Consider the following 26,711-nt stretch of genomic DNA (forward strand, 5'->3'; position numbering starts at 1 on the left):
CCTTCCTTACCTCAATGCACAATGCCACTCTGAAGGTGAATGTAGGCCTGTTGGCTAAAAACAGTATTTACTTTGGCAACATATTATTTATTCATTTGTAGCATTGCCATTACATAGATTGAGGGCTTGAAACAAGGTTGCTAATTTGCACACTAAATATGAATGGAATCCAGATCAGCGTTTCACTTGATAGCTCAAGCCACTGAGGAGAAATAGGAAACACGTGATAACTTGTCATTTTCAAAGAAACAACTAGCCTACGTGTGGGGATCCGATTCCTTCAAACAAAGTAGGCTACTTTATCCGTGATATATTATTCATCTCCCGTTTTGTAAAATAATTTTTACCCGGTGCCCGAAAAACGGTCTTTTAAAGTTGCCGCTGTCCATGGTAACGGATGTGATAGGCTGAACCAGGGGAAGAAAGAAGCTCGCCTCGTTCAGAATAGCAGCGGCGCTGGAGTAGCCAACAGTCGTCGTCTTATAGCTCCAGCCAAAACGGGACATCGAACCTTTTTTATTTTATTTATTTATTTGGTTCGATTGATATCCTCTTCTTAAACAAGATGTGACTTTTATAACAAGACTAATACCTTTAGAATATTCATGTCAGGATAGCCGGGAGAGAGAACGCCGAGGAGGTTTTGCGAATGGAAGTTATTTGTTGTGAATTGTTTTGAGTATGTTATGCCGACGTGAGTTTGTTTTTGGGTTGTCTCTGTTCGCCGTGGACCTTTAATTTGGAATCTAACGACGAAAACCAGATCGTCGAGGGAAATCCAGAGTGAGGATTCTACGAAGCCAGAGAGCTCCCAACAGACCGGGGATTTAAATTGTGTTTGGTGTGCTCCGGGAGAAGCGAGAGTCAAAGAAAGAAATTCATGTGGCCATTCTCTCTTTAGCAAAATATTTTGGATTGCAGAATGAGCAAGGAAAGACCCAAGAGGAATATCATCCAAAAGAAATACGTGAGTACTTACTTTCATATTATTGTCCTTATGTGCATAAAATAATTTGACCTTTACAAGTTTGCACGTTCAATTCGCCCGTTTCGAAGAAAATGCATCCACTTCGATCACGGAGTAGGAAGGTTACCATTACACAGCTGTGGCCTATTGGGGTCGAATTGCCTTTCAGATATTGAAGTTGTAGAATGTGTTATCAATTAGACGTCTTTGATTTGAAATAGTCTGTTATATTTATACAGTGTCTGTGTTGCTACAGTTGTTCAACATAAGACAAAGCTATTTATTTGGTTATTAACTCGCAATGGAAGGGCAATGCGCATTGAGGACTCATCACTGTACGATAAATCAATAAACCTCACACAACTTAAGTCAGAATTTTCCACAGGAGCTGGCTAATTGTTTTCATAATATATGTTCTCCTTTAGTCCCTTTCAGAGCCATGAAGAGACCGCCATATCTCCCATGGCTGATTCCGGGTTGCATACCCCCATCCTGAGCAGCCCTCTATACACTGTGGCATTTATAAATTAACACTTGTTTTGCTGTTGGCGATCACAACAACATTCACTTTAGTTATGGTGACTTGAGTGTAACTAAAAAGCAAGGTCCGACCATTACGAGTGGACTGTGGCTCTTTAATTTTCTCGGTAGGGAGAGGACGCAGGGGTTAGGCAATTTAACATTTGCGAAGAATTTATAATCATTTTACAATCGTAGTGGAACGCTCAGGGGGAGTTGCTTGTCTGTTGGTTTACTAACATTGATATGCGATAAAGGGTCTGAATTTTAATTTTGTGTTGCACGTCTGTTACCCCAGGGAATTGAATATATTGCAGCCTGAGCTTGCTGAGTCAGAATGTTAAAGCTTCTCGGACATTTTTTTTCCCCTAAATCCGCATTTATGTTTAAGCAGACGGGAGACTCTGGATGCGGCTGAACGAAGTGTTAAAGGGGATAGTAGATTAAATGCGAACTTGTTTTTTGTTCAATTTTAAAGAGGTGGTGTTTCAGTCGCATTGCAGAGGTTCGTTTTGAAGGGGAGGCAAGAAGCGACCATTTTCTATCTGCAACTACCTAATACCGGCGAATTTGTCAAAGGGGCTATACCAATTTAGGTAATTTCAAGATTTTTACCCTCTGTAACCCAAAAGATTTCGGATATTTTAAATAGTTTTAAAACAGGCGTAAACTAACCAATGACGTACTCTCTCAAACGGAGACACTGGCACATCCCTTGGCTGACTTTAACCCTCACGTTACTGCGTGTCCTCGTGTGAATTTTCCTCACGTGGAAACAATGTGAAGTTATTATGAACTACTTTGAATAATAACATAATTTCAGATTATGTACGTTTTTATTTCCATATATTTAATCTCAAAACATTTTGGCCACGTGTGGGTCTGCTGTTTGTGGCCCACAACACTTGAGTTATCAAAGCACAGTGGGACCCTCATAAGGTGTGAATTTGGCCTTTCCCAAACATACCACTCTAACTGATTAAAACGTTATACTTTTACATATTATGAGGTGAAATAATACTAATTTCCTGAAGTGTTAAGCATATAGTTAGTCTATATACTCAATGCTTTCCCCGGAGTGTGATACTATTTTTCCCTAACATACTCAACTCTCACTGCAATGCTAAAGTAATCAATGCACTACATTTCCAACTTTCTTTGGGACAGGTGAGTTAATTTAACAAACGAAAAGGACGCTAGGGAAATCTCAAGAATGAAATTTAAAATGGTCTGATATTTTATTCATAACTTATGTAATTATAGATGTATGCTTATATGGCTATGTGTGTGTGGAATTGGACTGCACAGAACATGGCTGTCACATCTGCTGAGCTGCAGCAGCTGGGGTAAAAATCTGGTCGGACCAAACCATGCGAACAACAAAACAACCTGGAGGTGCCCCCCTTCTCCTCAGGCCCCCAGGGGCCCCCCACTCAGAACGCCCCCCCCCCCCCCAGAACAACTCTTGGCCCCTCTGATTTAACGTCCCCTTAATTAGCGTTAGAAAATTAGCCATGCTTGGCTCCTCAGGAACACTGGAAAAGAGTGAGTTGTGAATATCCCCCATGTGCTCCATCCATGTTATTAAAGTTCATACGTCAGGGGAAAAAACACTTTATAATGCAAACAAGGCAGTTGCCACTCCTTTGATAAGACAAGGTAACCCCCCCCCCCCCCCAAAAAAAAAAAAATGTTTTATTTTAGAGGCAAAAACACTCTTTCTCTCTGAAATTATATATCTGTATATTCAGAGAATTTGGCGGTGGTGTAATAACTCATTTGGGTAGCAGCGTTTGCTAGATATGTGGTGTTTAACTGAACATACCACTGAGAGAAGACGTGCAGCCAGGGCCATTTTGTCCTGACTAGGCTGTTATCAGGATGTGTGGTGGGTTAGAGCTGCCTCTGATTCAGGCTTTGTGGCGCTGGGCTGGCCTCTGTGTGCTGGGATAGAGCTTGGCTGTGTGGTGGGATAAGCACAGCTGCTGCAGGGGTCTTTACAAATGTAAAGAAGCTGTCAGTGTTTGTTTCATCAGGCACACAACTGATGAGGGCCAAGTTGAAAAATCCACCGCAGTGTGTGGAGCACAAAAAGAGGAAACAAAAATAGAGGGGGCCGGGGTCGAGGCCTGTAAAAGTTCCGTCCCCTCTCTCCCTCCCCTCCCCAGGCCTTCAGCTTTACTATTTAAATTTGTGCCTCATATCCACCCATGAGAGTTTGTGGGTCTGAGCCTGAATGTGCTTCATTTAACCTTCTGTTTTAATGCAGATGGTCTTTTTTTAAATCCTCGTTTTCTTCGTGTGTGTGTAACACAGCAGAGTTCACAGTTCCGCTCTGAGGAACATTGACACTGTAACCGGGCCAGTAAGATGCTGTGAGGTAGGTTTCAACGGGAAGGTTTCAGACACCTCATTCAACACCACTACCTTCCAACTTCTTGCTCAAGCAGTTTTAGTGTTAATCTTGGTTTTTCCTCCTTTATATTGGCGGGACCACTGACTCCACAGTACATGGAGAGCCGGCTCTACATGGAGAGAGTGGAACTGGCAGACAGCCTTTTGATGCTGTTGCATTTATTGATGGCTCTATTCAGTTCTCAGTGTTTTGCTGTCTGCCAACAGACAATGTTCCACTTTACTGCGTCGTTACAGGAGCTCCCCAAACTGCCGGATTTAATTTGGGCCGCCAGTGATCAGCTGCAGCCAGCAGATCGCCTCCTATTCTCTGTCTCTCCCTGATTTTACGACAGCTTTACTTCACCCTGCCCCTGTTACCCTGTTATGTAATGTGACCTTTCTCTTATCAGCCGTTACCATCTCGGCACAAGGCCACAGTTCCCTTTCTGTTCATAAGATCAAACACTTGATGGGCAAACTACCAGCCAGGCTCATGCACTATTTTATTAAACTACCAGGGTAGTGCCATACATGCTGTACCAGGCAGATGAACTGCTGTGATATCATATAAATGGGGGGGGACTGTACCATGGATAATGACTCCATATCTGTGCTGAGGAGGATGTGCTCCTATGTACCGTTTGATATTGTAATCATGTGCTGAAATATACTCTTATCATATGTGTGATTATTCTGAGATGGCTGTCTGACAGTGCTGTATTGAAGGACTATTCAGAATATATGTTATGTATGAGACTCGAGTACACCACATATTCTCACTGAATGCACTGCTTAATTTTGCGCCATGATTTATGTCTTCCTACTCCTGTGGGTTTGGCTGGACTGCCCTGAGTGGGACACAAGCTGCACTACACAGTGTGTGTGTGTGTGGCAGCCAAAGCTTATCTGTTCTGAATCCCGGAGGAGCTGAATCAGCATTTTTAGATGTCTTTGGTTTTGCCTCAACATTCTTCAACCCTGAGGTGGGAGGACACTTGACGGTAGTAGGTAGGCTGTATGGGTGTGACTGGAGGGTAGAACCGGGGAGGAAGGAGGACATTATGAACAAGACACTTTGGCCGAGCCCATTCAGCTGGCGAGGGTTGTGTTCAGAGTGCGGTAGACTTCTTCTAGGGAGTCTCTACTGACTGTAAAGGCTAATGGAACCATTAGTCCTGCCATCCAACCACTAACCTAACGTAGCAGGCATAAAAAGATGCCTCAGCAGAGTCCCTACATCTGTTCTTTAGGGCAAACTGAAGTTAGGTTGAAAACCTGAAACATCTGTGTTGTGCCGACCCTGCGGAGAGTGAGTGCATAGACTGCTTCTATGGTTGAGCTGGGGCTGGACACATCAGTTATACACTCTCGGTCAATCCGGTATTATCTCGAGATCCCCTTCTACCACTCTGACTTACTTTCATCAGGCAGCAGTAAGCCTCCAGGGATAAAGCAATAGAGGTTCCATTCTGACTATATTGATCCATGTTACAGACTCCTAATACCTTGGTGCGTGATGAGCTGCTGAATGGGCAACGAGGAGGCTATTTTAGATATATATTGTTATTCAACATGATTTATAAATCATTATACTCTTATGTCTAAATATAGTTGACAATCAGATTACACAGCTGTGTTATACCTGGTTTATAGAACTCGTATTTACTCATGTCTGAGTTTTGAATCTAGGTTTCCACCAATTTATTCTATATAAATCGGTGATGCAATGATGTTTGTAGTGGTATATAATAGTTATATATTTCATATGTAGCTGTATAATATGTTTCCTGCCAGAGAGCCCCACAGGGACCTTTGGCCACTGCCGTGTTAGCTTGGCACACTGACTTATCCACGGGTTAAGAAGTTTGAGTCAAAAGCATTACTCCGATGTCATATTTACTCTGACGATGAAGGTATCTCTTTATTTACATTTTTATTGCAGTCATTTGAGGCCCTTGAACAAGCCTGTGTTGTTTTCTGAAAGATGACCTCTCCCCCGGTGCATGTTAATGCAGCCTTTTCAACCAGCCCCCCCTCTGAGGACAGGCCTAACTCTGGGTGGCAGCTCCCCTCTCGATTTACTACAGTAATGAGCTTGTGCAGTAAGTGGCTGCAGTGTGTACTCTGCTCACTATAAACTGCTGGAGTAGTTGGGTGGGCTGCATTGGTTTTGTAGGGACCGAGTGGCAGGGGGGAAGGAGGGGTGGACTCGCGCAGCTCAAAGGTGGGGAGGCAAGAGACCGTAGTTAAAAAAAACAAAACAAATGTAGGTCAATGGAGGTGAGTTAGTTATCGCTCTGTGTGCTCCAGCACCATGAGAAACACATTCGTCTCCTGCTCCATCTTGTCTGGTAATAGAATACTGAGTTTTTTGTTGTTGTTTTATTCCCTCAGTGTCATTACTCAGCCAGGTGCAAAGAGCAGAGCGACACCGTTTCCAGTGGGATCAGCATGAGAGCAGAAGCTATGGCAGTTCTCTCCCGCTTAGCCAGAGAAGCTCTTCTAAACTGCTGTGGAGTGGTTGGCGGTGGGATATCTTGCTTCTTACAACACTTGTGTATATTTGTCTGTAGTGTGTTTGTATTCATCTGTTTGGCGGGAGATCCGTCTCCTTGGTGGTTTCTTCTCGCTGCATTCTTCCCACATTTTGTTGTTTGGCTTCAGACTGCCAAAGGAAACATTGGAATCTTCCCCAGATAGATGTAGTGTAAACTGTTGGAATACCTCACCTTGCCTCTCCCTCTCTCACCATAAACAGGCACCCTGTGCTTTGTCCCTGTGGGTCAGCTAAACACGAGGCCAGGAGTTTGGTTAGCTACACATTCTGCTGTTGTCTTGGCGGCCTGAAACTTATAAAGATTATTCACAATATGTGGTTTCATAAAGCACGTTGACAGATGTTCATTATGACCCAACAGTGGGATTAATATTTAAAATAGAAGAATTGTCAGAAATCTGATTCAGACAAAAGTAATGCCTCTTTGATCTCCTCTCTGCACAATGGCAGCATTTTAATGGCACTTCTAGCGGCTAAGTTTTCACTAGGCCTCACAGCAGGGGACTGTAGTGTTTGGTACACCGAGGGAAGGGGGCCAAAGCCCAGGCTGAAAGGCTGGCCCTGCCCCATGGCCCTGGATCAAATAACCCTCCCAAAGGAAGCACTAAAAACCACAACCTGTGACAGTCTGAGAACTAAAGAATTTCGATCTTTACCGTTGCTAATGACCGGGTAAAGGAAACTGATCTAAATGTTGATCACGTCATACAATATATGTAGCTCACGTCAGATCCATATACTGTACAGCCTTGCTTAAATCTCATTACATTGGTAATTTTCAGCAGATTTACACTACAGTCATTTAGGCCTATAGGTGTCATCTAGGCCTATAGTATACTGTGTGACTGAGGACAGAGTATGATATTTAGTAATGCTTCAGTTGGTAATCATAGAAGTTCAATCCAAACCAACTCTGCCATGTAATGTAAACTGAATCTGGGAGTCACCTAAAGACAGGGTTACCATAGTGACCAGAAGTGTTTTTTAAAAATTTCTCCATGCCATCGGAGGGGGCCTAGCCACTCCGTTGCTATAGCAACTGCTGGAGTCTGGGCAGAATGGAGCGTCCATCGGTCTGTTTTGAGACACGACACTCCAGTGTCTGAACATAGTAGAGAGCTGAAGTTAGACTGTAAAGTAGCTTTGCACAGACTCTACTGAGGGGTGGTTGTAGGTAACGGGCTGAGAGGCATGGCTGACTTTGGTATGAAATGTGTGGCAATTTACACTCTTGTGCTCTTTCAAGTATTTCACAACTAAGGCATTGCCTGACAGAACTAGCTGTTTGAGGCCTGTTCCCTTTAATATCACACTATTGTATTTTGAATTAAACCAGAACCACTACCCGGTACTGTAAATGACAGTTCCACTGAAATCAACTGAGCCATTATTACTCCTATCAGTCATTGTTGCCACATTTACTTTACTACCTGAATGGAGAGCAAGTGGTGGAGAAGCAGCCATTTAGTTTCCTCCGAGTATTGAATGGTCTCGCTTGGATTGGTGCTCAGACATAGTTAAGTGGAACCGTTTGCCAACCTTGGAGTGTCTGAGGTACCTATATCACTGGACAATCTGCCAGACCCACTGGCTGGTGTTCTGAGGTTTGGTGTGTGGCTTTGTCTGTGACTTGGCCTGACAGGACAGGAGGTGTGTGACTGGTTCTCCTGTTTACTGTGACGTTGGCAGAGGATCCTGTAAGCGGTGACGCCGTGGTAACTAGGTGTCTCCGTGGCAACCAGGTTTGTCTGTGTACCTGAGACAAAGTACATTTCACCTCCACGGGATCCCTTTGAGCTCAATTACCAACTAGAGGGAGAGAATGAGAAGGAAGGAAGGAGCGAGAAAGGGATAGAGGTATGAATCAACCCTGCTGCTCCTCTCTCTAGTCTGCTGGGGACCCTTCCCTCCCTCCCCTTCTGTATCTGATCTAATCGTTTCTCATACATCATAATATTTTGCGCACGGCCCCACCGTACACTGCCTCCCAGTAACTACACCCTGTCCTACTCCTGCAGCTCCTTCCCCGGGCCTCTCCTCTCCTCCAGTCCCCAGGCTGCAGTGTGGTTCTTTGTGAGGAAACGGGCCAAGCTATGAGGTGAAAATCACTTCTTAATTGTCTGTTTTCTGCAGCTCTGTGCAAGCGAGGGGCTTTAGTGTTGCGAGCCCCAAACAACCCGAGCAGCTCCGCTAAACACCTGGCTTTGTGTCTGGGAGTAGGCTTGCCCACTGTAATCTACAGTCATATAGCCCTGCACTCTGAATGGCCAATTTCATCATGATTTTCTCAGCAGTGGTTTGTGTAAAAAGCATATCAAACATCTTTCCTCCCAATGACGTTTCTACAGTGTGTGATCATTGCCAGAACAAGAGATACAAAAAATGTGTTTGGGCTATACGGGCATGGACCTTTTTCTCTTAGTTTCTGTTGGCTATTAGATTTAAAGGCTGTGGTGTAAGAAGCTAACACTGCGTTGGATGCATGTCCATGTCAGTGAGCGTTTGTGAGCCCAGAGCAGTAGCATGGTATAGAGCCAGGCTGGGGCCCCTCTGTGGTCAGCTTCCTGTCAACTGTCTGTTCTGTTGCGGTCTCCTCCACTACCAGCAAAGTAACGGCTAATCTTATCTCCCTGACAGTTAGCATTACACTCAGCCTTCTCTCCTGCAGCCATCTCTTTTGAGCTTCACTCTACCAGTCCACTCATTGTCTCTGCAGAAAGAGAGCGCTTTAGTGACAGTTGAAGTTTCTCCCTCCCAGTCAAACTGGCCTGTAAAGTCCAGGCCAGCTAATCGCTAGCTGCTTGTATCTGTCATTCACAGTGTGTCCTGTTGGTGACCCTGGGCCTGCTGCAGGAGAGCAGAGCTCACAGCTTCATTAAACCACATGAAATCCTCCACTTAATTTCTGTTGGCCTTGATAGTTGTTTTCCTCCAGCTAACAGAGCTGTGTAGTGCGACTACAACCTAACACAATCATTTACTCTCCCAGCATCTGGCAGGCGACTCTACTCTCTGAAATCCATCCACCGCTATTTTTATGGGGCATGAATCTGTTGAAGCCACGGCTGCTGCTGGCTGTCTGGCTTTTTTTCTCCTGTTGTAAATAACTTGTCTCCATCAGAGAAATAGATTCCATTGTTATGGGTCATTTTCAGGCCTACTTTGTTTGAACGTCAAAGGAGAATAGCTTGTGAATAAAATGAATACGGTTGAAATATGATGGTCAAACGCCTCGACTATATTGAGTAACCGTAGTGCTGAGGAAAAACCAATGACATTTTCTGCTGCTATTGTTTTGGTTCCTGGAACATGGCTGGTAGGTCGGTTAGGGGTTAAGCACAGCGTTTGTATGCTGTGAACCCTCTGACCCTGGACGTTTACAGACGGAACAAAGCAGCTTTGCGTCTCTAAGCTCAGTCAGCGCTCTACTGGCTGTGCTGGGGCCCGGCCTCACGCTTGCATCAACACAGCTCCCCAACCGCGGTGATGGTGCATGATGGGAGCTGTAGAGTGCAGAATACTCCTATGTTTTGGGGTAAGCGTAACCCTCCTGTTACCCCATGTGCTCTCCCATGAGCCTAGTTTTTTTTTTTCTTCTCCCCACTACTAATTGACTGGGAACATGGCTCTGGAAGCACGGTGCTGCATGGATCCCCCTGTCTGTCAATCGCTCTGCTTGCTTGTGAGCGACAGCTACAGATGTGTGCCCCGTTCGGTCTGTCCTCAAACCACAGTACCGTGAAACTGTCAGTCTGCCTCTCTTTCCCCACTCCAGAGAAACTCACAATGCCTTTGACTTGTAGTTTCTCAGGTCGTGTCTACACTTGACACTTCCATGCGACTCCTGCTAACAGAATACAAAGATCGCATTGAAAAGACTGGTCTAGATGTACAAAAGTCGCTTTGTGGTCTAATTGTGTTCAGATCTGGCTGACCACATCAGGTGGTCAGGGATGCGTTGTGTGGGATTTTCTCCTTCGTCTGAATACAGTCAAGCTACCGGAAGCGCATACAGTGGGTGAAGCCCAGCAATCCTCCCACCAGTCTCCAGAAATACATTCCTAGCATGCGAGGAACATTTTTTTTTTTTTGCAGGCCTCATCAATGCTCGCCAGCTAGTTCATATTTAGAAGGAAAAACTCAATTGTTTGACTAGATATATGCTCATTCGTTTGCAATCCCTTTAGCATTGCTTGCTGGCGAACTACAGAGGTTAGCTACTGCCGTCAGTTGCGATTTTATAATTTAGCCTATTCCACCGTTTTGTAGAATGCATACTGGCGTTTGAATATAGCCCGGCAAAAGGGAGTCCGGGGACACTGGACACTAGACTCATTTATGTCGGTGTAGACTCCTGAGGCTTTCAGAATTACATGATCAGAACTCTGATCAGAACTCCAAAGCTGCATGAACTGTCAAGTCTAGACACGGCCCACTGTGTCTTGGGGATCCCATGAGGTTTAATAGAACCACTAATGTTTGTGTAAATGTGGTCTGTGCACAGCCTTCTCAGCTGTGTTGGCTATTTATTCTAAATTCTCTTCAGTCCATGCCACTGAAACCGATATTTGAGTTTGACTATACTCCGTTCTGCTGTATTGGAGCTGGTTATTTGCCTTTTTAATTTATAAAGGTCTGAATGCTTTTCATTCATTGATAAAGGTAGACAGTAGTGCTTCATGCTAGTTTGGTTTAATGTTCTCCCGCCTCACCAGAGAGAAGCTAGTCTAAACCATACTGTTTTATTTCAGTCCTGTGACATTAATTCATGGAAAAGCTGAGTGTCTGACTCTGCAGTGTGCATATTCTCTCCTCAAATGAGGGCATTGATGTATGAAGAACCTGTCAGAGGAGTTGATTCCAAAAGCAGCCGTCTCTTCCTCAAACACACGACTGTTCCCAGTGAGCCCACAGATTGACAGCCAAATTTAGATTATCACCTTATCAGTCAGTAGGACGTCTTGGCGTCTATACCTGTACCCCTCTTGGCTTCAGTTTTGTGTTCAGGGCCAAGTGTTTCTTTCTGTCTCACAGGATTTGCTGAATAGTTTTAATATAATGTTTCCTTTTGCTCTCTGAGAAAATAACTCCAATACAAATCAAATCCAACTTTGTCACCTGCGCCGTATACATGTGTAGACCTTACCGTGAAATGCGTACGACAAGCACTTAACCAAGAGTGCAGTTCAAGAAAAGCTAAGAAAATATTTACCAAATAAAGTGACTGTGCAAGGGTCAAACTGTGAGGTATAGAACGACTACTGCCTTTTATTTGTTCTACTTTATAAACTTTTCCCCCTGTGGTTTCTCCTCACCCCTTCACTCTGTTGTTCATTGCCTGTCTTCTCCATCCATGCCGCCATTGTCCGTTCTGAAAGCGACTCTGTGACAATGCCACATACCCCCCCCCTTCGTTTGTGTGTGTGAACCTGTTCCTTCTGTTCCACTAACCTGATGTCTGCAGGTGTTTGGTGTTTAACGGTGTGGTCAGCCATGCGTAGTGTAGGCCAACTGTATGGTAATATGAGACCAGTGATTGTACAGCAGTGATTCTACTCTGAGCAACAACATGGATCTGGGAAGCACCCGGACCTTCACTCATTCAGCTTCTCTTACAATGGCTGATTGACAGCTGGCCCTATTTAATTGTTGTATATTTCTTATGCCAAACAATGGAGTAACGCGTTAAACGTGCAATGTTTAAAGGTCTTATGTGCCGTGATTTTGAATGTAGTTGTATGTATTTGCAAAGGAGGATGGGACTGACGCGGATTGCCAAGCCCAGTATCAATGTATTGTCTACATCTAACTGGCTTTTATTCTTCAAGGCTGTTTGGACAAAGGCAGTTGTCTGAATAGGGATGTGTGAGATATATGCACAGCTGTGCTCTGCTGAAAATAACATTTCCTCTCTAAAGCCACGACGGACAGAAGAAAGTTGGAATAGGAACAGGACAGGTACACAAGGTATCCTCATAAGAACACACACCACCATGTTTTTGTGAACTTATAATTCATTCTTTATTCAATGTATTCATCATACAATCAAATCTTATTTTATTAGACCTTTCTTGTACTACTTCTACAAAATGAATCAATAGTAATTAAACTGCCCATTCGCAGTAGAGGAAGGCTGTCAGAGCCTGTTTCTCCATCTCCTCAAAAGAGCCACTGCTCATCACTCCTCTCACACCTTGCTGCATGATTCTGTCACTCTGCAAATGAGAAGCATATTCCTCACCTTCCTATTTATGTGGACCAGGCAGCTTTGCTCCCGCTCAGCCTGATGCTAGCTGTGTTCGAGGGCCATGTGTCTGTTCTGCTCGCACTCCCTAAGATGTGGGCTGTCCGCCTCCACCTGGGCTATCCATGGTACAGCCTGGACAAATTGCTGGATATAGTAACGTACGTGCGAACACACACAGGCTGCTGCTAACACCTTTCTGAGCTGAAGGGAAGGTCCTCTCTTTCTTTGTTGCCGCTCTGCTCAGAGTGGAACGAGGTAGTACAACGAGGGGAAGGAGGGAGAGCCACAATGACACAGACCACCCCCACCCTTCTCTTCACCAGATGAAACAGAGCTTCACCTGGTCTTATGTGGACCTGAGCAGTCACAGAGGAACTGACCGGCCGCCATTTTTACTCCGTTATCTTCCTGTAGTGACGATTGAAAAGTAGGTCAGATCAGAGGCCTCGTCAACCCTGCGCTGTGCTGCGTCAAGCAGGCCTACGTAGAGCAAATATGCCTCTGCTGTCTCAGCCTCTCTACTGTGTTTCTGTTCAGTGTTTCCTTCCGCCAGCAACCAGCTTGACTTCCCACTGCTTCTGAGCCCCTAGGCAAGAGGCCCAGGAGGCGTGTGTGTGTGTGACCGCTGAACCCCTGTGCTTGGAGGGGTCTGTTCAGTGTCGTGCTGCAGACATGAAACGGACTGACGAGTGATAGGGTTGAGGGGGAAATGGAGATCGGCGTTGGAGAATAATGACGGCTTCTCCACACAGACCGGCAAAACGGGACCGGAAAGGGGTTATGAACAGAGGGAGTGTGACAGAACTGGATGGAGAGAGATTGAGTGCAGTTAGTCTGCTGAGGAGAGAAAGGAAGCAAAGAGGGAGAGACCAGCATGCTGCTGTTGTTAGGGCATGGGGGGAGAATGGGTGGAGCCACCCACATGCCTTGGCCAATCCCTGCCAAGCTCCCTGCTCACTCTGCTGTGTAGTTGGCTGAGGTCTACATGGCAGAACAAAGTGCTTTTGATAGGCGAGCAGCAGTGTAACCAGACTCTGGGGGTTGAGGGGCTTGGGGGGGGGGGGGGGTAGGAAGGTAGTCTCCCTCCCCTGGGTTTTGTCATGTGTTTAAATGGCTAATAGGAGCTGAAACGAGCTCAGGATGGCACTGCCACTGCCCTCCGTTCCATCCAGCCCTGATCTGCTGCTGACGTAAAATATCCTGAATGTAAAGCTGAATAGAGATCAATGAACTGTATCAATAAAATATAAGACAACAGCAGTTTCACAAGGTCCCCCACTTCTGTGTAATGTTGGCTCAAGATTATTTGAAGCTTCTATCACCCTTATCAAACTGCATGGAATCCCAAATGGATGTTGTTTTTAGTCTACAAGTGGCCAACACTCCTGTCTTTTAACTCTCATGCATGGCAACATCAACTCAGGAAGCATGGAGCCGGTCTGTGTGTTTCCACCACACCAGGCTTTGAAATAATCTACTCTGTCAGTAAGGGCTCTCTCTCTCTTCCTGCTCCTCCCCTCTTTCTCACTCACTAGAGCGTTCCACAGACCCTGGTCACTAAGCTATCCCTCCGGTCTCTGCTCTTCTTTTCTCCTCCTTTCATAATTTAGACGATCACATTTACCAGCATTCAGACAGGCACACACAAACATGCACACTCATGCAAAGATAACTGCCAGAAATGCTCCTGTATTTAATTTACAGTACCAGTCCAAAGTTTAGACACCTACTCATTCTAGGGGTTCTTTTATTTTTACTATTGCAGGAAAGAAATTCCACAAATTAACTTTTAACAAGACACACCTGATAATTGAAATGCATTCCAGGTGACTTCCTCATGAAGCTGGTTGAGAGAATACTAAGAGTGCAAAGTTGCCAAGGCAAAGGGTGGCTACTTTGAAGAATCTCAAATATAAAATATATTTTGATTTGTTTTACACTTGATTTTGGTTACTACATGATTCCATATGTGTTGTTTCATATTTGATGTATTCACTATTATTCTACAATGCGGAAAATAGGTCAAATAAAGAGAAACCCTTGAATGAGTAGGTGTGTCCAAACTTTTGACTGGATTGGCAGCCGGGCCTAAAACCAGAGTACGGTTTGACTTAACACCTCTGCAGCAGAAGTAGTTTGTTTCTTTTCTGATGACTGGCACTACCACCCCCCACCCCCCCCTCTCTCTCACACACACACACACACACACACACACACACACACACGTGAAAGTCACCGTAGTCTCCTGTAAGTGGGTGACTGACCAGCCAACCCTAGTCTGTTGGGTGACTTTTCCAGGTTCCATTGAGGTGTGGTTGAGAAGCTTCCTTGCAGTCCTGGCCTGATGAAAGGGAGGGTTTCATTTATTCCTATGGGTTAGCTAGATGGCAGCATTGCAGGGAAATGTCCAGTTTTTCACCATGGCGACCAGACAGGACCTTTTGGCTGCTCTTCCTGTTCAGGTGGTTACATCATTAGGCCGATGACCCACAATGCCACACTGTCCATTCAGAAATCTGATACCTGATAAGAGTAACCCCACTGCAGTCTGACAGGACGACTGGTGTTAGGAGTTTCACTAATGAGAGAACCACCTAGAAAAAATTGTCAGAAGTTCCGATGAAGGGGAAATGGAAAACGGACATCGCTGATTTGCAGGAGAAATTCTGGTCTCAGTAGCTCTTAATCTTTGACCCATGATGATGCCACAGTTTTTGTCTGGTAGCCTGGTCTGTTGGCCACTAAAAACTGAGAGAACAGACCGTAGTGTGAGTCTGTAGCGAAGCATTACATCATGTGGATGGAGATCCCAGGGAGCAGACTGTGTGTGTGTGTGTGTGGGAGCTGAGGGAAAGTGACGGTATGGAAACAAAGGTTTCTGTGTTCTATGGTTGTTCCGTAACCTTGGCTTTATTCTACGAGGCGAAACGCAAGAAGATGGAGTTTCATACTATATCACGGAAGCCTTTATTCATAACGTCATTGAAGTTCCCTACGATGTGACATGATAAGGTGGTACAGTTGCGCGTGTTAAATTGGAGATGAGTGTGTGTGAACCTGAGGAAAAACAATAGTCACATTGGCTAGAACAAGGGGATCTTCCTCTGTCAAAGGTATTCCCACAGAACTGCCTACTCCAATGTAGTATCTTCCAAGTGTTCCGAAGTAGCTTTTATAGAACAGGATGTTCTAGAGGTCAGGGAATAAAATGTGTGCAAAATAACGAGAAAATAGGGATGCCATTTATGTTTGTGTGTGTGGTTAACATTGCTATTGAGGATACGTAGTTGGTTAGTCTGGTTCAAATCAAAATCCCCACCAACCGCTGACTTGGCTGGACTGCAGTGAACTGGCTGTAGAGGAGATTTGGAGGAACCAGAGGAAAAAGACTTGCACGTTTTCAACTGAGCAGATGAGCAAGAGACTAGTGGTGCACTGTCATGTCACACTTTGATTGGCAATGTCCTCTGGCAGTGACAGTAGTGTGAAGGTGGGAGGAGGACTGGGAACGATATCAATGGCTGCTCTCTGAGTAACAGGCTATTCCTCCCAACTCCTGTCATACACGTAGATCATCTGGCCCAGAGGATGAATAACATGTGAATGCAGACTGAGGTAGCTCGGATCAGCTGGAGGTGGGTACAGTCTGCACACAGACGTGGCTCGAGTGTTGTCATCATCCCTCTAATGTATTTTCTGTCTGCCCTAGGTCAATGCTAAATTTAACTAACTATATTGATTATTCTAATCTAGACAAATACTCTGATTTGAATGCGTTGGGTATTTTATTGTTCAAGTAAAAGTGACCGTGGCCTGAACAGAACAGGAGAAACTTGTCACTGATCACAACCTCAACCTGTCCCTAGTGCCGGTAGGAGATATAACTGAACAACAGCCACTGGTACCCAGCCAGCCTCAACAGCCAGGTGTAAGTGAAGACTGTTTGTTTTTTAAAGGAAGAAGATATGGGGGGGGGGGAGTTGACTGATAATGAAGTTTACAATTAGGAGCCACCTGGGTAAGGCGAGGACCTCCATTTTGAGTTTATTGTGCTGTCAAAAATGGACTTTTAATTCTCTGCAGCCTCCTCTGCTCCTGTGTGCTGTCTCGCAAACTCTTCCACCCAGCAGAAATGTGTTCATGAGAACCTCTGTCCGTAGAATAATGATAAAGAATGATTCAGGATGGCTTAGTCACAGTAGTTTCCTCAGAGCTTCATTATGTTGGTTTTAACCTGAGTGGGTTGTTAGGAAGATGACATCAATATCTGAAGTGGTTTTTACTCATCTGTGTATCGCCTACCAGAAGCTCCTTGCTTTGTTGATGAATGTTTCTGAGATCCTCCTCGGTCATGAGACTGAGCCGAAGGAAACTAGTGTTGTCACCAAAGGGAAACTCTCTTTCTCAGTCATTCCTCTCGCTGTCGGTGCCTTGTGGTGATGTCAGAAGATGTGTGAAATGTTCAGCTCAAATCAAATGTATTTGTCACATGCACCGAATAACAAGTTGTAGATTTTACTGTGAAATGCTTCCTTAATAGCCCTTTCCAAACCATGCAGAGTTAAAGTAATACATAAATAAATTACAATATGCTCTAATATGAAATAGTAACACAATAAAATAAGGCTATATACACCGAGTACCAGTACCGAGGCAATGTGCAGTAGTTGAGGTTTGAGATGAGCGTGTTTGCGTTTCTCCACTTCTGTCGGTAGTGTTTCAGCCATTGGTTCTGTGACCCGGTGGGCATTAGGACTGTTTTTGTGGTGTGGTTGTTTCTCCATGTGTCCTTGGTTTCAGGTTGAAGACCCCTGCCTGCCTCCATGTCTCTGCGGGATACCGCCCCTGGCTAACAACATTACTCTTAGCAGAGACGACTTGTCAAGGAGGGGAGGGAGGGGAGACCCAGTGACTAACCGTTAACCATCAGACAAATTACCTCCAGTGGTTTCTGGAGCGGGGAGGCATTCAGTCACCCAAGCATCTAGACCCTAAAGATGGGACCTGGGTGGGGGGGGGGCTTCAGAAGCTTACGAAAGTGGAACTTGATCGGACGGTCAGGCTAAGTAATCTAACACACAGCATTGGCAAGGCTTGAATAGTCTGTTGCTTTAACTGAGTCACGTGATGCACCTAACTGACTGAACCTCCAGTGGTTTGTTCCCCCCCCACCACCATATTAAACAGGCTCTACTGAGTCATATGGTTGCTGGGTATGGGAATGGTTTTGTGTTAAGGCACAGAGGGGCCCCTCCATTAGTCTGTCAGACAAGATCACTGTAGACCTATTAAACACCAATGCAGACTGTATAAATGGGCTGTTTTTTTTAATATAAACGTTATTTGTCTCAATGTCACCACACTGCAGTACTAGTAGTGGGTTCTCCTGATTCGTCTGGTATGGCTCACCCTACTATGGTCTCTCTCAGGGCTGCCCCCCTCTGTAGCCCAGTCTTTGATCTGTCCTCTCTCTCAGGCAGCTCCAGGCTGATGATTAGATGAAGGGTCATGGAGTTTGGCCCAGGAAGGGGGGGGGGGGGTCGGTCTGCTCTGGGGGCTTAGCTGATTACATGTTCTAATAGAACTGAACTGTTTCAGCAGCCGACCGAAGTATGTTATCTACTAAAGAGATGAACAGGGTCTGCTGCAGCACAAGCCTGTAATGCACAGACAGAATTTTGGGTATTCAAATATAGCCAAGCCATAGCAGAGCATGGCTGGTGACGCCGAGTCCTGCGTTTTTTTTAAATTGGACGCTCAAAGACTCAGTGGAATGTAGTTTACACTAGTGCAGAAGTAGTGATGCACTTAGACATTCATGACCAACCTGAGAGTATAGAGGTGCTAGAACAGATCATTTAAAGCCTATTTGTTAACCCTGGAATGTGCATACCATTTGTTGCATTTCTGCATTGTGTTATATAGATTTTACTGGAGGGACAAATTGCAACTGAACATGTGGCAAGTGTTATGTTGGAAGCACTTAACACTATCAAATCTGCAACAGCACTTGTGAACAGTGTTTATGAATGTTATTCTATTTGGTATTACTGTAGCTCCAGGAAGTCTGTCCTAGGGGATATTCTTGCCTCTCTGTGGGTTGAAAAAGTTCCTAAGGCCTCAGCCTCGTCCAAACTCCACTCTTTCTCTCTCACACTATGTTAACATCCATTTTGTGCCTGCCTGGTAAGGTTTGTAGAATGTGGACCCTTGCCATGTCCTACTTCTTCAGCTCATCCAGCCTCCCACTCACTCTGCTGCTCCACCCCACAGCTCTGGGTTTCTGTGCTGTGGTTGGATCAGGTGAGCATGCACTGCTGCTGCTGAACTGCATGCCATGCACTGAGAGCAGAGCTGCTTCTAATGCAGTAGTCTCCACTGGACTGCATGCCATGCACTGAGAGCAGAGCTGCTTCTAATGCAGTAGTCTCCACTGGACTGCATGCCATGCACTGAGAGCAGAGCTGCTTCTAATGCAGTAGTCTCCACTGGACTGCATGCCATGCACTGAGAGCAGAGCTGCTTCTAATGCAGTAGTCTCCACTGGACTGCATGCCATGCACTGAGAGCAGAGCTGCTTGTAATGCAGTAGTCTCCACTGGACTGCATGCCATGCACTGAGAGCAGAGCTGCTTCTAATGCAGTAGTCTCCACTGGACTGCATGCCATGCACTGAGAGCAGAGCTGCTTGTAATGCAGTAGTCTCCACTGGACTGCATGCCATGCACTGAGAGCAGAGCTGCTTCTAATGCAGTAGTCTCCACTGGACTGCATGCCATGCACTGAGAGCAGAGCTGCTTCTAATGCAGTAGTCTCCACTGGACTGCATGCCATGCACTGAGAGCAGAGCTGCTTCTAATGCAGTAGTCTCCACTGGACTGCACGCCATGCACTGAGAGCAGAGCTGCTTGTAATGCAGTAGTCTCCACTGGACTGCATGCCATGCACTGAGAGCAGAGCTGCTTCTAATGCAGTAGTCTCCACTGGACTGCTCATTTTCTTTTTCTTTTTTTTTTTGTTCTACCTATATCGATTACTGCATTGTTGGGAAAGAGCAAGCAAGACATTTTTACTGTACTTGTTTGTGACAATAATACTTGAAACAAACTCTGCAAATTCACAGTCCTACATGACCAGGAGTTGACGTTTAACTTTTTTTGCCACGAGGACAGATCCATTTTTATACAAGCTGAAGTCACTTGTCCCGACCCCAAAAAGGTCTGCAACACAAAAAGGGTTAAGTACAGAGTGAAGTACATAGAAGGGAATAAATAATTTTCTGTGCTTGTCGATATACTATGTTATTCCTCCCTAGCAGCCATACCAAAAAGTAAAAAAACACACCACTATGCATTAGGGTCTTTTTTGCTAATTGAGGGACGAGAGGAATCCTGACATGGACAAAATATATTTAGTGGATCCAAATCTTTTCGAATAGCCTATTCCACTCTGGTGGAGCTGTGGCACGAAAGAGGCCGAGGCTTCTACACATCTGGCTGTGTGTTCTGAAAAACGCTGAAGAAGCGAGTGACGGTCAACGAGTCTCGCTGGCTATGTGTCTTGTGACGGGTTGAAAATCATCATGGGCTGCAGAGCAACTCTGCTGTCCTCAGACCTGGATAATTATAAACTGAAGGCACTGTAGGCCACTACAGTGCCTTCAGAAAGTATTCATACCCCTTCACTTATTTCACATTTTGTTACAGCCGGAATTCAAATTAGATGAGGATCAATTTTTAATTATTTTTTTTTTTTTTATCCACCTACACACTACCCCATAATGACACGTTTTAGTAAATGGATTGAAAATTAAATGCAATATATAATTTGCATAAGTATTCACATCCCGAAGTCAATACATGTTATAATCACCTTTGGCAGCAACCTACAGCTGTGAGTTTTTCTGGGTAAGTCTCAGAGCTTTGCACACCTGGATTCTACAATATTTGTCCATTTGATTGTTCTCAAAATCCTTCATGCTCTGTCATTGGTTGTTGATTATCAAAATATGGTGCGTGGTAATGTATGTTTGAGGCAAATCCAATAACACTTTGTATTCAGTACTAAACGTGAATTGATTAGTCACACTTTTTTTCAGTATTACTTTAAAGCCTTGTTGCAAACAGGACCTATGGTTTGGAATTTTTTTTAATTCTGTACAGGCTTCCTCCTTTTCACTCTGTCAATTAGGTTAGTATTGTGGAATAACTACGATGTTGATCCATCCTCTGTTTTATCCTATCACAGCCATTAAACTTAACTGAGTTAGGAAGGATGACTTTCTTTGTAGTGATTGGGTGTATTGATATATATGTATATGTGTATATGTATATGTATATGTATATGTATATGTATATGTATGTATATATATGTATATATATATATATGTATGTATGTGTATACGTATGTGTGTGTGTGTGTGTATATATATATATATATATACCAAGTGTAATAACTTCACCATGCTCAAATGGATAGTCAGTGTTGGTATTTTTTTAATCAACCTATAGGTGCCCTTTGCGAGGCATTGTAACACCTCCCTGGTCTTTGTGGTTGAAACGGGTGTTCTGAAATTCACTGCTCGACTGAGAGACCTTACAATTATTATTATATTATGTATGTGTGAAGTACTGATGAGTTAGTGTATAAAGTTTTATCTTTATGACTATTGCACACAGAGGGAATCCATGCAACTTGTGACTTGTTAAACGTATTTAGGCTTGCCATAAGGGGTTGAATACTTCTCATTATTTATTTGTGAAGGTAAACAATTCCACTGACGTGTGTGTGTGTAGGCCAGTGACCTAAAATAATTCTCAATTTTAATCCATTTTCAATTCAGGCTGCAAAACAAAATGTGGAGAAAGTCGAGGGATGTGAATACTTCTTGAAGGCACTGTATATGCATTGTGGGTAGGTTGCGCATTGCTAGAGTAATATGGAAGTAGTTCTAGACCAACTGTGTATAATGGATTTCATAAGCTGTTCTCCTTTTAAAAAAATATATCAATTAATTTTTTTTTCTTCCCATCTTGGTATTGTTTGCTCAATCTCTCTTGTTGTGGCCTAAAATATGTTGTCATTCAAAATTAATCTTTGAATGAGAATGGCATGGACTTCCGTACGGATTCTCATTTCAAAGCTGCAACTATAGGACAAACATTGTTAGAATAGTTTGGTGCATACTCTAATTTGTCATCATGCTTTTGATCTTTCAGTTAGTAGGATTAGGCCTTTGGTCGTTTTGGTTCGCAAGGATGGATCTTTTATTTCTGCCTCATGCATCAATTGTCTTATGATTTGTTCCAATTTCTCATTAGGTTTTTATGTCTTGCAAATATTTCTTCGGTCTCTTTTATTACCTTAGGCCTCCCATGGTTTTTGTGTTGTTCATAAACAACTTAACTTTCTGAGATGGCCTAGAACTATATTCATTCATTGTTTTATTAAAAAATCTCGCATGTATTGCAGTGAGCGGCATCATATGCCGAGTCCTATTTCTATCAAATAGAGGAAATAGAACATTTGGACTTGTATAACAATAAGACAATGTCTGCTATAAAAATCTACTTCGGCTATTGGCCCAGATCATTCGAGAGAGAGAGAGAGAAAAAAAGAGATTCTGACCAGATTGTTTTCCGCTACTATGGAGAGACTAGATCACGTTGTAAATACAACATATTTATTGACATAGGAATAGGTCATTCACTCAATGTCAACCATGCACTGCCCCTCATCCAATTCTGATCAAAGTAATTGTTGTAGTTATTTTTTACATGTACATTCGGACAACTGAATTTAAAAAAATATATATATATATTTTTTTGTGCACCTGACAAGTGGACAAGCATTTGACGTCGAGCCCTGCATGCTGCGCTCTCAGCCAACCAGCTAGCATGGAGGCCTTCTGCCTTTTAGTTCATCACCAAAAACTGGTTGAAGCTACAGTATGGCGCCTCGGACCAAGTCAAGCGTACTCTTCGGTCTCTGTACTCAGTGCATAAGAGGTTAACTAGCAGATGCTGCTGTGGTTTTAGCTGGATGTGGATGCGTCTGGATGCGTGTTTGCTCCAGTGGCTGCCCCCACTGGACCCTCCAGGCTAAACCTGTCATCGTTAATATGTAATAGGGTTATGGTTGGGGGGGGGGGGTAGTGAAGGGTTAGGGGGCATTAGGGTCTCATCATACTTGTCCATGATCTTTGATGCCCCAGTTACTGACTGCCTCAGCTGCTGCTCTAAAGTGGCCTTGCTTCCTGTCCAAATTCTAGCCTTTCTCACAGAAATGTGTTTGGGTGTGCATCTGTCTCGTTTTGTGTATTTGAGTAGGATGTGAGGGACAGTCAGACAAGATCTAATTTCTCGACATACACATTTTCGTTGGCTGCACATCAAGATCATCTTTCTGTTCGCTCCGTCTGTTCATCTTCGAGTCTGCTGCCTGAGTCATATGCGTGCCGACCAGCCCTGTGTCCTCTTATCCCAGCCCAGCACGACTGCCAGTCAGTCAGAATGTGACAGCACTCCCCCTTATGTTTCTCTCAATGTAATTGTAAAGTGGAATCTGAGTAGATGAGGAAGTAGCAGAAAGACTAGTCTTTAATTAGAGGGTTGTTGATCGTACTATGACATTAAAACTGTATCTTGTCTGGAAGAATGTTTAGCACAGTGGATGGTGGGATTGTGTTTTTTCTGAGAGGCTGGAGCCACATCAGTGCTGCTGTCTGTTGGGGTGAGATGTGTCTGTCTGGCAGGCTGCCTCAGCAGATGCCATCCTATATTGTATTTCTATCCTGCCCATGAGAAAAAGGATGTGATTTGTTAGTCGAATCTCCTATAAATATTTAACCCCTCCCCCCTCACTTCAAATGGCTGTTAGCAGTTCTAGTTGCCGTGGGGATGGGCCTAGTGTTTGTTTAGCCAAACGTCATCTGTTTCCCTAGTTCTGCCAAATCGTGAGTTCCTGCATTCATGTCCTTCTGACACTGCCTTCCTAAGTGGCTGCATCGCAGCCGGGGCTTTACTGGGTGTTTTTCCCTGTGCTCATGGACTGCTGTGTGGAATAATCAATAACACATTATATAATGTCACCTCCTAGGCTTTAGGGAACCTGCTGATCTGCCCCCTTTCTAATGCCATTGATTTGTGTCCTATCTTTTCCTAGCCTGGAATCCCCAAACTGATTATCACTATTGTTTCATGATATTCCAGGCCTTTTCAGATGAATCTTTTCCTATGTTATATTGCCATGCCGGTCTGTCCTGTGTGTTGCTAGTATATAGCCCTTCCTCTAGAGGTTTTGGGGACATGATTACAGACCGAGGCTGTTAGCCTGGCCTGCTCCTCCTGCTGCTGTTGCTATTTTAAGCACCTTTTGATTAGTGCAGAGGCCCTTGCACATGTTACAGACCGCCTGGCCGACTTCAGTCCTGTGTGTCTCCTCAATCTCTTTCTCTGCTCGCTCGTGTACACTCTCTCTCGTTCCTCTCTCTCAATCTTTCCCCGCTCTCTTTCGCACGTGCTCCCTCTCGCCTCTCTCTCCTTAATGCACTATCGACCTCCTCCTGCTCTCCCGTGGCCTTGTCCTGTTATGTCAACTCCCTGCTCCACCTTGTCCCTCCATCTCCCTGCTGAACCAGTTGACCTTTATCCTCTCAGAAGCAGACTTGATTTCCAAGATGGCCATATCCAACAGCCCCTCTCCCTTCTTCCTCCCCCAGTAGTAATGTAATTAGACTGTCCTGTCTTCCCGTCCTTGAGGAGCAGGGTAATTCAGTTTGCTCTGCTTGAGGCTTTCTGACTGCCATCACCAGACTCACTCTGGCAGTATCCGCCTCTTCTCCCTCCCTCTCTCCTCAGCTCGTTGACATCATGTCATTTCCTGCCTAAATTGGGTAAATCTGCTCTGGCTCAGTCACCGCAGCGTTAATGAAGCGGAACGCCCACTTTACCTGCCGGTTAACGCTCTGCCTGAAGGATGCCTGGGTAAAGCTGTACCGGTTGGCTGCTTGGTTATCAGTCTGCAGAACATGCTTCCTGGATAAACCTTTACCTGCCGGTTAATGGTCTGCCTGGCAGTGGTGTAAAGTACTTACGTAAAAATACTTTGACGGTACTACCTAAGTAATTACTGTACTTTACTATTTATATTTTTGACAGCTTTTACTTCACTACATTTCTAAAGAAAATATGTACTTTTTACCCCATACATTTTCCCAAAAGTACTCTTTGCATTTTGATTCCTTAACAAGACAGGAAAGTGGTCCAATTCACACACTTATCCCTGGTCATCTTGACTGCCTCCAGATCTGATGGCCTCACTAAATAAGCATTCTTTGTTTATAAATGATGTTGGAGTATGCCCCTGGCGCTCTGTAAATTCAGAAAACAAACAGGTGGTGCTGTCTGGTTTATATTTATATATTTAATTTTGATACTTAAGTATATTTAAAACCAATACTTTTAGTCTTTTACTTAAGTAGTATTTTACTGGGTGACTTTTACTCGAGTCATTTTCTATTCCGTTATGTTTACTTTTACTCAAGTATGACAATTGGGGACTTTTTCTACTGCTGCAGCCTGGTTACGGTTCTCTGTGTCTGCCTGGCATTAACTGCCTGGTTAACATGCTGCCTGGTTCATGCTTCCTAAAATGACTCCTTAATCTGCCCTAACTCATTTATCTACAGGTGTGAATTTCATGTGTAAAGTAAGCTCTGAGTATTTTCAGATTTAAGGGGATGTGTGTTTTATTTCAGGAAGATCCCCAGACTGGGTATATTTAGACAGCATTATCTAGATGTGCAGTTGGCTCATGAGATAAAATCGCTTTAAAGGGCAGCATAATTGCCTGAGATATGGCTCGAATGACACCCATAGGAAAAATATGACCTCACCCAGTGAAATGCACTGACTGCACTCGCCCTCTCCTCCAGGGGCTGACTGGCCATCTGGCATTCCGGGAAAGTGCCAGATGGACTGGTCCATTTTTAGTCCGGTGGCCCTGTAACTTGGGTTATTGGCTCTAAAATTAGTTATTTTACTAATAACTGGCTGGGGTGGCAGGTAGCCTAGTGGTTAGGGCGTTGGGCGAGTAACTGAAAGGTTGCTCGATCGAATCCGCGCGCTGACAAGGTAAAAATCTGTCGTTCTGTCCCTGAACAAGGCAGTTAACCCACTGCTCCCCAGTAGGGCATCATTGTAAATACGAATTTGTTCTCAACTAACTTGCCTTGTTAAATAAAGGTTTTAAAAAATAGTAATAATAATGGGGGCCACGGGGAACAAAATGGGCCTGTGCGTGCCTGAAAGAAAAAATGGTCCGGTGTTATAAATGCCAGGACTGAGTTCTGGTCCCAGTCTGCCCCTGCTCTCCTCTCATCCATCTTTCCCTGATCTGAGTCTGATATTCATATGGCACCTCTCTTCTCGCGCTCTATCCATTTTCCATGTGTTTATTCTTCTCGGGGTGGGGGGGGGGGGGGTGTAGTGGAGTGATTTTTATTTTTTAATATGAAAAGTCTCTCTGCCTAAATGAGCTGAAACAGAGAAGAGCACTGCCAAGCCCCCAAAGAGGAACTTTGGCACAATGAGCTGGTTTCTTTAATGACAATGATCTGGGAACAACAAGACCGTCCTCCCCTACTGTACCCGTTGTCTGAGTATTTGATGCTTTAGTTGTGTGGTGTTCTTGCTCTCCGTAATGTCACTAGAGCACGTCTCCTTCAGACACTCAATGGATGGCTGTTATTCTGCCCTCCCTCTCTGCTCCCCACTCCGCACTCTCCCCACGCTCTGCTCCTCAACGCATCAGCAGAACCCCTCCCTCCCTGAACCGCTAAACTGGACCGGGGAAGTCTTCTGCCATAGTCCTGCCCGCCAGGCGGCAGCCACATTATTGCCCGCTTAATTGTGGACAGGAAATCTGGAAGTCAAGCGTGCCCCGGGGTGCTAAGAGGGGGGGGGGGGGGTCGTCAGTGTCAGGAGGGAAGGAGGCCAGAACCCTTTCTGGCTGGGCTCAGTCCT

The 26,711-nt window shown here is 44.6% G+C and overlaps 1 protein-coding gene across 2 annotated transcripts in view; it reads left to right on the forward strand.

The window, feature by feature from the left end:
• The first annotated feature begins 390 nt into the window (after positions 1-390).
• The window catches only part of LOC135552091 (protein Jumonji-like), a 90,760-nt gene continuing 64,439 nt past the window's right edge, over positions 391-26,711 (forward strand). For both annotated transcript variants that reach the window (XM_064983488.1, XM_064983489.1), the window contains exon 1: positions 391-967. In XM_064983488.1, the coding sequence (XP_064839560.1) occupies positions 923-967 (45 nt within the window). In that variant the 5' untranslated portion in view covers positions 391-922. The remainder of the gene's footprint in view (positions 968-26,711) is intronic.

This window comes from Oncorhynchus masou, chromosome 13, assembly GCF_036934945.1.
Source record: "Oncorhynchus masou masou isolate Uvic2021 chromosome 13, UVic_Omas_1.1, whole genome shotgun sequence".
NCBI lineage: Eukaryota > Metazoa > Chordata > Actinopteri > Salmoniformes > Salmonidae > Oncorhynchus > Oncorhynchus masou.